The 13,441-nt window shown below is 42.3% G+C and overlaps 2 protein-coding genes across 4 annotated transcripts; both read left to right on the forward strand.

Moving 5' to 3' along the window:
* Nucleotides 1-2,285: 2,285 nt before the first annotated feature.
* LOC116609823 lies at nucleotides 2,286-8,146 on the forward strand. 2 transcript variants are annotated; one of them, XM_032370614.2, is made up of 4 exons: nucleotides 2,286-3,301; nucleotides 4,977-5,071; nucleotides 5,367-5,434; nucleotides 7,253-8,146. In XM_032370614.2, exons 2-4 carry the CDS (start codon nucleotides 5,005-5,007, stop codon nucleotides 7,484-7,486), a joined length of 369 nt encoding a protein of 122 aa, XP_032226505.1. In that variant the 5' UTR covers nucleotides 2,286-3,301; nucleotides 4,977-5,004; the 3' UTR covers nucleotides 7,487-8,146. The 2 variants fall into 2 exon arrangements, with proteins under 2 accessions (XP_032226505.1, XP_032226503.1); XM_032370612.2 differs by having other exon boundaries at nucleotides 2,302-3,301; nucleotides 7,250-8,146.
* Nucleotides 8,147-8,903: 757 nt separating this feature from the next.
* LOC5502348 lies at nucleotides 8,904-12,756 on the forward strand. 2 transcript variants are annotated; one of them, XM_032370611.2, is made up of 5 exons: nucleotides 8,904-9,018; nucleotides 10,084-10,144; nucleotides 10,566-10,901; nucleotides 11,333-11,439; nucleotides 12,001-12,756. In XM_032370611.2, the coding sequence occupies exons 2-5, from the start codon at nucleotides 10,087-10,089 to the stop codon at nucleotides 12,151-12,153; spliced, it is 654 nt and encodes a 217-aa protein (XP_032226502.2). In that variant the 5' UTR covers nucleotides 8,904-9,018; nucleotides 10,084-10,086; the 3' UTR covers nucleotides 12,154-12,756. The 2 variants fall into 2 exon arrangements, with proteins under 2 accessions (XP_032226502.2, XP_032226501.2); XM_032370610.2 differs by having other exon boundaries at nucleotides 8,906-9,018; nucleotides 11,330-11,439.
* Nucleotides 12,757-13,441: the final 685 nt, after the last annotated feature.

Raw genomic sequence — 13,441 nt, forward strand, 5'->3', positions numbered from 1 at the left:
CTGACTGACACTCTCGTAAGCGGACAGCTCTACTGACTGACACTCTCGTAAGCTGACAGCTCTACTGACTGACACTCGTAAGCGGACAGCACTACTGACTGACACTCGTAAGTGGACAGCTCTACTGACTGACACTCGTAAGCGGACAGCTCTACTGACTGACACTCGTAAGCGGACAGCTCTACTGACTGACACTCGTAAGCGGACTGCTCTACTGACTGACACTCTCGTAAGCGGACAGCTCTACTGACTGACACTCGTAAGCGGACAGCTCTACTGACTGACACTCGTAAGCGGACGGCTGTACTGACTGACACTCGTAAGCGGACAGCTCTGCTGACCGACACTCGTAAGCGGACAGCTCTGCTGACCGACACTCGTAAGCGGACAGCTCTACTGACTGACACTCTCGTAAGCGGACAGCTCTACTGACTGACACTCTCGTAAGCGAACAGCTCTACTGACTGACACTCGTAAGCGGACAGCTCTACTGACTGACGCTCGTAAGCGGACAGCTCTACTGAGTGACACTCGTAAGCGGACAGCTCTGCTGACTGACACTCGTAAGCGGACAGCTCTACTGACTGACACTCGTAAGCGGACAGCTCTACTGACTGACTCTCGTAAGCGGACAGCTCTGCTGACTGACACTCGTAAGCGGACAGCTCTACAGACTGACGCTCGTAAGCGGACAGTCCAACTGACTGACACTCGTAAGCGGACAGCACTACTGACTGACACTCGTAAGTGGACAGCTCTACTGACTGACACTCGTAAGCGGACAGCTCTACTGACTGACACTCGTAAGCGGACAGCTCTACTGACTGACACTCGTTAGCGGACTGCTCTACTGTCTGACACTCTCGCAAGCGGACAGCTCTACTGACTGACACTCGTAAGCGGACAGCTCTACTGACTGACACTCGTAAGCGGACTGCTGTACTGACTGACACTCTCGTAAGCGGACAGCTCTACTGACTGACACTCTCGTAAGCGGTCAGCTCTACTGAGTGACACTCTCGTAAGCGGACAGCTCTACTGACTGACACTCTCGTAAGCGGACAGCTCTACTGACTGACACTCGTATACGGACAGCACTACTGACTGACACTCGTAAGTGGACAGCTCTACTGACTGACACTCGTAAGCGGAAAGCTCTACTGACTGACACTCTCGTAAGCTGACAGCTCTACTGACTGACGCTCGTAAGCGGACAGCTCTACTGACTGACGCTCGTTAGCGGACAGCTCTACTGACTGACACTCTCGTAAGCGGACAGCTCTACTGAGTGACACTCTCGTAAGCGGACAGCTCTACTGAGTGACACTCTCGTAAGCGGACAGCTCTACTGACTGACACTCGTAAGCGGACAGCTCTACTGACTGACTCTCGTAAGCGGCCAGCTCTACTGAGTGAAACTCTCGTAAGCGGACAGCTCTATTCACTGACACTCGTAAGCGAACAGCTCTACTGACTGACACTCTCGTAAGCAGACAGCTCTACTGACTGACACTCTCGTAAGCGAACAGCTCTACTGACTGACACTCGTAAGTGGACAGCTCTACTGACTGACACTCGTAAGCGGACAGCTCTGCTGACTGACACTCGTAAGCGAACAGCTCTACTGACTGACACTCGTAAGCGAACAGCTCTACTGACTGACACTCGTAAGCTGACAGCTCTACTGACTGACACTAGTAAGCGGACAGCTCTACTGACTGACACTCGTAAGCGGACAGCTCTACTGACTGACACTCGTAAGCGGACAGCTCTACTGACTGACACTCTCGTAAGCGAACAGCTCTACTGACTGACACTCTCGTAAGCGGACAGCTCTACTGACTGACACTCTCGTAAGCGAACAGCTCTACTGACTGACACTCGTAAGCGAACAGCTCTACTGACTGACACTCGTAAGCGGACAGCTCTACTGACTGACACTCGTAAGCGGACAGCTCTACTGACTGACACTCGTAAGCGGACAGCTCTACTGACTGACACTCGTAAGCGGACAGCTCTACTGACTGACACTCGTAAGCGGACAGCTCTACTGACTGACACTCGTAAGAGGACAGCTCTACTGACTGACACTCGTAAGCGGACAGCTCTACTGACTGACACTCTCGTAAGCGGACAGCTCTACTGACTGACGCTCGTAAGCGGACAGCTCTACTGACTGACACTCTCGTAAGCGGACAGCTCTACTGACTGACACTCGTAAGCGGACAGCTCTACTGACTGACACTCTCGTAAGCGGACAGCTCTAATGACTGACACTCTCAGGGGGAGGAAAAGAGGAGCAAAACCCTTACATTACAAAGTCCCCCAAATAGAACTATATTCGTGACCTTGTAAAAAAATGACAATTTTAACAGGGGGTGAATATGGGTGCGTCAATCCGCTGATCCGCTACATTTTCGGAGCAAATCCGTGGATCGGCAGATATTTTTAGATCCGCATTGTTTGACAGATAAACAATAGCATCCATTGAAATTCATTTAAAACCCGAAATTGGACCGTTAAACAGTCAAAATCCGAAATCCGCTCCCAAATTGTCGACAGATCCGTGGTACGCCGTATTTCCAAAATCCGCCAATCCGCTGAAATAATCATCAAAATCTATAATCCGTGAGCATTTAGGGGCCGAATCCGCTGATCCGTTGACCTATTCCACCCATCCCTCCTAACACCACACGTTCAAAAAGATAATCTCACAATGATACATAGAGGCTTGGTGAGCTGGTGAGAGGCCGATATAGGAAACTGGTGAGAGACCAATGACTAGTAAATCTGGACTGGGAGATAAAAATGCCAAGATGGCGAATATAGAAACCGGTAGTAAAAGGCCAATTGCTGTAAAGCTGGACTGAGAAATAGAAAATGCCATGATGGCCAATATAGAAGCCGGTAGTGAGGGGCCAACTGCTAATAAATCTGGACTGAGATACAAATGCAAAGATTGTGAAATGTAACGCTACCAGTTTCTTTGTCGTATCCCGGTATCTGGTTTTGTGCCCTACTTTGCTCAACTCTTACTACCCGTTATGTTTTTATTCAACGCGCCAAAGCCAAACAGGTCACACGTGATAATGTTTTTGACACGATTCCTTGCTATTCGCCGGCCAAACTTACAATAATCACGTTCAAGCACGTCACACTGAAGTATAGAACAAACACACACAGAAAAGAAACAAACTCGCGGTGAATGGGTGATAACGAGAGGGAATTTCACGTGTTTCAAAGGAAGCGAGAAATAAAAAGACGATTTTTCCGGGATAGATAACACATTCATCAAGCAAAGGTAAGAAAAAGTTCTGTTGTGGATTTTTAACCTAAAATTAAGATATAAGCTTTTAAGCAATTACTTATAAGATGAATACATAGGATTACATTTGTTTGAATTTTCTCCGAGTTTTAATTTTTGGAAACTAGATAATAAAAAAGATAATAATGATGAAAGAATTGTGTTTCTAAAACTTTTTTTCCCAATTGTGTGGGAAATTATCCGATTTTAAATGTAGCAAATAAGATCTTATCGAGTTTTTGAAAAAGGAAGATCAATTCAATCGAGTAATGAATTAATTCCATTTTTTGACAAAATTATTGAAAACTACGTTTAAGCATTTTTTTAAAACCTTAACCTTAAACCGCAATATTGAGCTAAGATAATGGAGTATTATATCATGAGTCTATTCACTATTGCAGTTTTGGTTCCTTCTATTTTAGTAGATACAGTAGGATGTTTCTGCCATCTAATCTTTCATTTGCCACACATTATCCTACGTATGCAAAGAAAAAAAACATCCGTTAATTTCACATCGCATATTCTTTAGATGGAAGATAAAGGAGTTTTGATTCGTGGTTATTCGTTTCGGATATTCGACCTCGCCATTAACGCATCTAGCGGATACTAATTCCAGCTCATGACGCAATGTCTCTGTGTAAGTTGGTGAAATTAAACTTTTTAGTTAAAATAGCTGTTAACGTGGCTTAATTAATTAAGGCTGATTTACACTTTGCGATTTGTCAGTACGATTTTCTGTACGTTCTTTCGTGTCGGACCGATTTCATCATATTTCTGCCAGATTATTTGGGTTCTTGCATCGGTTTGCGAAGAGGATCGGGCAGGAAATCTTGTAGATGCTCTTGCCGACAATCGGTCCAACAAAGCGGCGCGATGTTTTAATCAAGCGTCGTAGAAATGCTTATTTGGCGTGCAGCGGTAAAATCATCGACATCGTGCGATCAGAAAATCATCTTTAATCAGCGCACATGACTACAGATCTAAAAACACAGCGAAATTTTGAGGCGTGGTAAAAAGATCGCCACTTCTTCTATGATCAAAGTTTGTCTGTGTAGGGGAGGGGAGGGCGGTGATGACGGTTGGGGGAGGGGGGTAGTGGGGTGTAAGAGTTTGAGGAGCGCGCCATTTTGTCCCTCTAGCAAAATACAAAGTACGATAATAATCACTTTCCATCGGCGGATTTGCTAAACCTATTGCGACCAGGGGGTGGGGCCATTGGGGGCACGTCCCCCCCCCAATATTTTCAAAAATTCTAATGAAATGACCAGTGGGAGATTGGCTGTGCCCCCCCCCCCATATATCCCAAGATTTGGGAGCTATTAGGATTTCCTAGGAAATCATGGATACTCCAAATTCTATTTCGCACGGTATCCTGGTATCTTCGATTTAATGAGTGAATGAAGCATAAATCTATTTTTTTTTTAAGATTGTTTTTTTTTTCGCTATTTTATCACATTAACTGCCTTCAGCTTTTGAAAACAATAGCGAAAGTGTTGCCGAGTAAGGCTTCTTATAAGGGTAACCCCCATCTCGCGCGTCGTTTGTCTTGCCCAGTCCTGCGCTTGCTTCGCCGACTAGATGGTAGTCGCCATTTTCGGGATTTGTCAGAGTTTAGCATTTTCCATCACCGAGTTTTAAATATACCTCTAATACACGCTATTCTATTCTACAGAAGGGAGGTCGAATGTAGGAGTGAGGCCATGCGTGGATTAACGTGGTGTATTGTTCTCTTGGTGGGTGTACTGCTGATGATGCACAGTGGTCAAGGTAAGCCCTACCCCTCCCTAGTGAGTAAGTCCCTACACCCTCTCTAGTAAGTAAGGCACTACCCCTCCCTTGTAAGCCCCTTTTCCTTTATCCCGCCTTTTCTACCGCAAAACTTCCTTACATACGAGGGTCTGACCTTTGGGGGGGGGGGGGGGGGGGGTGGACGATACAGATTTTGAAAACAAGGGGCCTATTACGCCCCATTGGTCATTTCCTTATAATTTATAACAATGGGGACATGTTCCCGCGAAAAGCCCTGTAAAATCAAGAAAAACAACCCCTTTCTTATTTGAAGGTGTTGATAATGTGGACAAGAGACCGCAAGGCATCAATGAGGACAGGGCGGAGAATGCGACCGTCAGGGTGAGTCTGATCGACTCCTTTTGAGTCACGCGTACTGCTTTTGGTCTAACGTACTGCTTTTGGTTAATTCACAAGTACTGCCTTTGATTAAGTCACAAGTACTGCTTTTGGTTAAGTCACAAGTACTGCTTTTGGCGTACTGCTTCTGGTTAAGTCATACGTACTGCTTTTGGCGTACTGCTTCTGGTTAAGTCAAACGTACTGCTTTTGGTTAAGTTACACGTACACACGTACTGCTTTTGGCGTACTGCTTTTGGTTAAGTCACACGTACTGCTTTTGGTTAAGTCATACTTACTGCTTTTGGTTAAGTCACACGTACACAAGTACTGCTTTTGGCGTACTGCTTCTGGTTAAGTCACACGTACTGCTTTTGGCGTACTGCTTCTGGTTAAGTCATACGTACTGCTTTTGGTTAAGTCACTCGTACTGCTTTTGGTTAAGCCACAAGTCTGCTTTTGGCGTACTGCTTCTGGTTAAGTCATACGTACTGCTTTTGGTTAAGTCAAACGTACTGCTTTTGGCGTACTGCTTCTGGTTAAGTCACACGTACTGCTTTTGGCGTATTGCTTCTGGTTAAGTCATACGTACTGCTTTTGGTTAAGTCATACTTACTGCTTCTGGTTAAGTCATACGTACTGCTTTTGGCGTACTGCTTCTGGTTAAGTCACACGTACTGCTTTTGGCGTACTGTTTCTGGTTAAGTCATACGTACTGCTTTTGGTTAAGTCACAAGTACTGCTTTTGGTTATGTCATACGTACTGCTTTTTGTTAAGTCACAAGTACTGCTTTTGGTTAAGTCTCACGTACTGCTTTTGGCGTACTGCTTCTGGTTAAGTCATACGTACTGCTTTTGGTTAAGTCACACGTACTGCTTTTGGTTAAGTCACACGTACTGCTTTTGGTTAAGTCACACGTACTACCTTTGGTTAAGTCACAAGTACTGCTTTTGGTTAAGTCACAAGTACTGCTTCTGGTTAAGTCACACGTACTGCTTCTGGTTAAGTCACACGTACTGCTTTTGGCGTACTGCTTCTGGTTAAGTCACACGTACTGCTTTTGGCGTACTGCTTCTGGTTAAGTCACACGTACTGCTTTTGGCGTACTGCTTCTGGTTAAGTCACACGTACTGCTTTTGGCGTACTGCTTCTGGTTAAGTCACACGTACTGCTTTTGGCGTACTGCCTTTGGTTAAGTCACAAGTACTGCTTTTGGTGGCAGCAAAAAAAAAGTTTTAAGCACACGTACATTTTTTAAAATTATTATTCATAATTTGAAGAAATGCTGCGGAGAGTAAAAGTGCGTTCTACAAGATACAATAGAAAATAATATTCTTACGAGGCTTTTTTAAACAGGTGATTTTCAAAAAGGTCGCAAGATTAAGATTAAAACTAGTATTACAAAGTAATGGTAATGATAAGTTAGATAAGCTGTTCATAGACTTGCTTTAAGAACTATTTTGAAAAATACCCAAAGAGGGTGCCTTGTCGTCGCTATATGACGCAACGGCCGCATCCATTTCTGTGCTTTTTTGGAGTTTCCCACTAAAAAGCATATTACTTTGAAGTAGAGTTTCGTCCCACTAAAAAAAGCATGTTACCTTAAAGTGCCAGTCGCATATTTTAGCATAAAGCCATTTTTACTTGAGGCCTGTTTAAAATCGTTGATATATTTAGGTTAATGCTTTGATTTATATTCTTTTGAAATGGGACCAGTCTTCTTTCACGGAATAAAACTATCGCCACCGAACAACGACCTTGCCATTGAAGACCACAAAACTTCTAACAAATCTTAGTCAATCTTTAAATGATTGCAGCAGGCTATTCCAGGAATCCACGCGCAGCGACGAGGGCCACGTCATCGCCGACATCACGTGCTCAGCCGCAAGGACCGTCGTGCATTGCGGCACCGCTATAACTCCGTGCTGACGATAGGCGTGGGCCTGGGCGTGGCCGGGGGGTGGATTTGCATCGCTACCCTCGTGTATGTCGTCCGATTCATGAAGGCAAGAGGCGTGGAGAAGAAGCAACTAGAAGGCGAGGGACTCATTTGAGAAGAAATTCTAAAGAAAAGAACATAAGATATTCAAAGAAAATGAGCTGCCCTCATAAGAAAGGAGAAACTTGAAAATACAATATTCTAATAACAAAATATATTTCAAGAAAATTATCTTCCTTCAAAAGGGAGGTACTCATTTCACAAGACATTTAAAGAGAATATACAGCTTGAAGTATTCATTTGAAAAGACATTCAAACAAATAGGTAACCTTCAGTAGAAAGCAATAAAGCGATTAAAAAGTATATTTCAAGGGAAAAAGTGCTTTCAAAAAAGGGCGAAAGACTCATGTGGAAAGACATTCTAAGAAAAAGAACAAAAGACTTTCTAAGAAACCAGACATCCTAGAAAGCGAAGATACTAGAAGTATTTTAGAAAATTGTCAAGCTTCACTAAGAAAGCAATTTAAAAATCAACAATACAGGTCGCATATATTGGAAACTGATTTGTCCTGGACGCGTAATCAGGTGATAAACATAGATTTTGGTTGTAAAAGCACTCAGCGCCTGAATTTTCACCATTTCATCCAGACCAACTCGATCAGTCGGGGGCAAGGATTCATGACATCTTTGGTTTACATTAAATTATTATAAGGTAGCGTTTCATTGCAGTATTGTAGTATTTACATCTCATCAAATATAGAAATGATTTATTGTTGATTTGTCATAATAGATTAATATGTTCAGACAGAAGGGGTCATGAAATCATGGCGTTGGGTGATGCAATATCACGGATGCGAGAAACCTGTTTTTACATTAAAACACAGTTGCTATGACAGTGAAAATATAAAACCTGTTGAAGAGAAATTATCAAGGGATTCTCGAAATTACCACCAAATAATAAAATCTTCCGCTTTATTTATCAAATTCAATCGGAACTGTCGAAACGGATCCATTAACTTAATAGATGGAAATATATGATTTTTTACACTTGGTATTTTGCTGGGATGACAAAATGGTGGATTAAAGCGCTTTCCGCGTTTCATTTCAACACGAACGGCATCAAAAACGGCGCGCGCTAACAAATTGCTGAAAAACGGCGTTGACAAGGAAATCTCGAACGTCATTTTCCGTATTTTTACGTTCTACGCACGCGGTCACGGACGTCAACGCCGTTTTTCAGCAATTCGTGAGCGCGTTTTTGATGACATCGTGTTGACTTGCTTAGCGGTTTACTTCATACCGCGCTCAAATAGTATTGCGCGTCATTGTCCAGCGGTTCACTTCATACCGCGCTCAAATCGTATTGCGGGTCATTGTCCAGCGGTTTTCTTCATTTGGCGCTTCAATCGTATTGCGGATCCTTTTTTCCAGCGGTTCACTTCATTTGGCGCTTAAGTCGTGTTGCGTGTAATTGTCCAGCGGTTCACTTCATTTGGCGCGAATTTGGTTTACGGGTCCCCGCGCAGCAGGTGGACTTATCGAAGCTGTCTACACGTCACTGCGCATGCGTGACGCACCGACCTAGATCTGCCATGGTCGTTCAGTGACTTCATTCGTATTTTGGGCGCAAACGCCAAGAGTAAATTGGTAAGTAAGACACAAATATTCTAAGATCTTTAACATTTTTTTGTTATTGGTTTTTTTTGGAGGTTTAAGGTAAGGTTTGTGATTTGTAGATTGTGTTTTATTGGGTTGTCACATGTTTTGGATTATTTAGTGTGTTAGATATGCAATCTAACCCTCAAGACAATATCATAAAACCGACGATACCTGGATCATGGGATGTCTAGAGATAACATTATTTATTTTCAATATCGCTTCCATTTTATGCGATGTTGTTCAAAATTCATTTTAAGAGGAAGAACGATGATGATTATTTTGTAAATAAAATATCGTAAAGTTTAGTGATCCGTTAAGTTAAAGATAAACCCACTGCGTGGTATGTTTAACGAAGATTATTCACCCATGAAACCTAAATTTCTAATCTAAAAAAAAAATAGCAAGAAAATGGAATTCTAAGATGACCTGATGCAATCGTCAAGTGCTACTTTGGGCACCACAGGTATCTGCAAACAGTCTTAGCGACCGACAATCTTTTTTCCCGAATTACTCAGTGGCTTATTCTAAAACTATTCCTTTCTCGAATTACGGTTACTTTTTTTTCGAATAATGTTGGACTGAAAAGACAATATAATAACTAAGGGTCTGCGTAGGCGTGATGGAATCGAAGAATTAAATCAACACAAGGATGGAATGGTATGTTTTACACGTACGAAAGGAATGGCTGTTTTCAGAGATGCATACATCATATCATTTCAACCTTGTGTTGATTTATTCCCTTCTGAAACACACAAGTGAGGGCGTCAGGTCAAGGAGACCTGATCTCGTAGGCGTAGCCAAGGGGATGGGCGATGATGATGATGATGATGATGATGGTGATAATGTTTTAGTGACTTAGATGTGGTTGCAATAAAGAAGTTGCTAGTGTAATTATAAAGCGCAGTAATATTACTCGAACAGTGATGCTGGTGATGGTGATAATGATGATGATGGTGATGATGGTGATGGTGATGATGATGATGGTGATGGTGATGGTGATGGTAGTCATAGTGATGATATGATGTCTAATGCTCGACACGTGGTTGCCAACAGACAATGCATCATCGGCTTGCAGGGTGCGTGGTGGCATTGACACTTATTCACCTTTCCGCAGGTAAATATCGCCAATATATGCGTATTTAATTGCGCGCTCTTTCGATTGTTTTAATGCATAAAATGTTCAATACACTGTATCAATCAGCGATATCTCTAAACAAATACTAAAGTATATACTTTAAATACTGGTAACCGACTACATCAAATCTTAATCCTGAAAATTTAATCAAAGTAGTAGATCTATTAGGAGAGTATCACCTTAAAGAAGGCGAGTCACAGCCTATATTTGACGTCCCTGTACAACATCGAGTCACTCATGAAATCCATTTCCATCGGCTAATTTAAGCGAGTAACAAAATCGTTAATGAAGTATCAGACTTTATTCGTGGATAGCTATTTTTAAGTTTTCTTGTGAATAAACCGTTGTTAATTTTTTCAATTGATTGAAAAAATCAAGTGATTGATCGACATTTTTAAAGGTGCAAGCATTGACGCCACTAAGCCGGATCCAGACGCCACTAAGCCGGGTCCAGACGCAGCCCTCTGCAGCCGCAGCGCCGTCGACTACAACGTCACACTCGCGAAAGGCCGAAAAGCCGGAAAATACTTCAAAATTAACGACGTCCACAACATCGATGCATGCTTGCGGGAATGCTGTGGTGCGAAGAGGTGTGACGTAGCGTTCATGGTGCGTGACACATGCTACCTCGTGCAGTGCTTTAGCGCCGAGTCTTGTGACGTCACCCAATCCGTGAGACCCGAAATACAGACAATTCTTTCTGTCGCCGGTAGGCGCGACTCAAAGATCAAACAAGGTTTGCAAGACCAGATTGATATTGGGAAGAATTTCTGGTATTCGATTGAGGTTCGGGCGAGGTTCGGGTAAAGTTCGTCCGAGGTTCGGGTATTCGAAAAATCTTCGAGATTTCGTACTAAGGGGATGTGGGATAAAAAAAATACTTTAGCAAAACAATACGGTGATCATACGGTTTCGAGTCCAATTAAGGAACAATTTGCAGTGAGTACAAATACTCACGATTTTCAAATTGAACCGCGAGAAACGGATGATATACTGTATACCAGATATGTCTTGCTCTTAGAGTTTTCAATCGTTCTATTTTTAAGCCAATCAGCATCCAGTAATACCGCACATAATAGCCTTTTTCCTCTACTGAGTATTATTCCCATGTATATTATAAGAGACAGTACTGATATCATCAATTATTGTATCAATCGTTATCAGCAGTAGAAAAGGCTTCTGGTGCCGAGCCCGCCATAGAAGAGAATCTAGCGGTCAGCAATAGTCCGTATGTAAATGATGGAGAGGAACTGACTACCATAAGCGCATTTGGGGTAAGTCACGTGACCCGGCAAGTGACGAGAATCATCCATTTAGAACTTGTCACCTGATCAATTAGTTTTAGTGAGCTATGTTTTGCTCATGCTCAAAAAAGGCTCATGTTACACAAAGCAATATTTCTGAAACTTGCAATGTAACGATGGCGAGTAAAAGAATCGAAATATGATACGCAAGACATTCTCAATGTCGTGAAAGAGACACCGCTGGAAAAGGAATTCTACTTTTCTTGCCTTTTACAACAAAAATTAGCATTGCATGTTGCAGGAAAATCTGTCTCGTGTAACTATTATTACGACGTTTTGTCTTTTGGAGTCGCATACATTTCAGCATTACTCAGTTGAATTGTTGTCGAATACACTTGATATGTATATCCTTAGGGTCCATGAATGGGTCACTATAGCGGAAAAAGTATGTTGTGCGGTGGTAAATGATAGCAGGGTTCTAATTCGATCCGTAAAACCCGGCCATTACGGTTTATATATTCTTTATTTGTTTGTTTGTTAATACATTTTATAGGTATACATTTTTTAAATTATTTATTCGTTTGTCAACAGACTGGTAAATACAAACGCACCAAGCGCTCATCCGACATCATCGACCTCGTGGTGGCTGTTGGGTGTGGCACCGTCGCTGTGTGTGTGGGCGTGGCAGGTGTCATTATGATGACAAGGAGATTGATTGACAACAGCAAAAACTCCGCAAGCTAGAGCCTGATTGGCTAAAAGCAGACTAGTGCTCAGTCCCTAACGTAGAGTTAAAAATAAAGCTAAAAACTGTAGAACTTTAAAAGCTAGAATCTGACTGGCTAAAGACAGACTAGTCCTCAGAGCGGAGTCGGGAAGTGAACCGTGAGGAGAACAAAGATGGGGACTTTCCGCGCAAGGGACGTTGGGAAGACAACAACTTGGAAGCTATAGTTTTATTGTTTTTTAGGTTTACATCGTCGAAATCTCTCTCTTTCTCACTTACTTCTATCTTTTAGTTAAAGTTTTATTTCTGATACTGCGTTAGAGTAACTTCGATGTCCGAACGTATCAAAAACAATCAAACACAATAAAAATAAGAGTTTTTGTAATTATGATTTAAAGCAAAGCATCTTGCACATTGCAAGAGTTGGTATTTCTAAAAGTTGTAGCACAACGAGACAAAGTTGAAAAAGACACAGCCGCAAGGATACGACTTGCGCGGAGGCAAAGATATAGAGTTAAGGGCACGCGGGTACCCTGTGTAGACAATCCGCAAATATGTAAATGTGTAAAAAGGAGCTGCAATGCAGACCAGAACGTTATAAATAAACCAGTAAAAACGAACAGAGTACCGTCATTGCTCGAGTTAGCACCCAGAAGAGGCGCGTAATCGGGGAAAGCGCTCGAAGCTTATTTCAAACTCCTACCCTTATAAGAATGTGCTTTTAACAACGTGCAAGAAATTTATAGCCTCCCAGATCCTCACAGCAAAGCAAGCTTTCAGTAATAAAATGTTATATAGGGCACTACTTTCAGTTTTTTTTACTTCCCTTCTAACGCACAGTCCGCCTCGTCATAATATATGCATACCTCTACAGTACAGTAAGACCTGTTTTTTTTTTTTAAATCCGCGTTTGAAGTAAACTCGGTGAGTTAAAGGGATCAGATCTAAAAACTCTCCTGAACACGATATGTCACTGAACCCGCATATTACAGTCAACTTAGAGATAATTTTGTGGTTTTATTATCACAATTCAGCCTAACAAATTCTGTTCCTCCTTCCCTCTTGCTGTCCTTACAAAGTGTGTATCATTAAAAGTGAGTTATTGCTGTTATGCTGTTATTTGCATCACTGTAGAGAACAAAACATATCGACCAAAACTCAACACTTTAACACCTCGTTATTAGGGACAGCTTCAGACAGATGTCTGAAGAGAGATCTTTATCCATTTGTTGTAAACGTAAACCTGCTTAACCCCATTAGTGATGAAAATGAATAGGTACATTAGTAAAGGAGTTAAATTACATT

This window comes from Nematostella vectensis, chromosome 15 (genome assembly GCF_932526225.1).
Source record: "Nematostella vectensis chromosome 15, jaNemVect1.1, whole genome shotgun sequence".
Taxonomy (NCBI): domain Eukaryota; kingdom Metazoa; phylum Cnidaria; class Anthozoa; order Actiniaria; family Edwardsiidae; genus Nematostella; species Nematostella vectensis.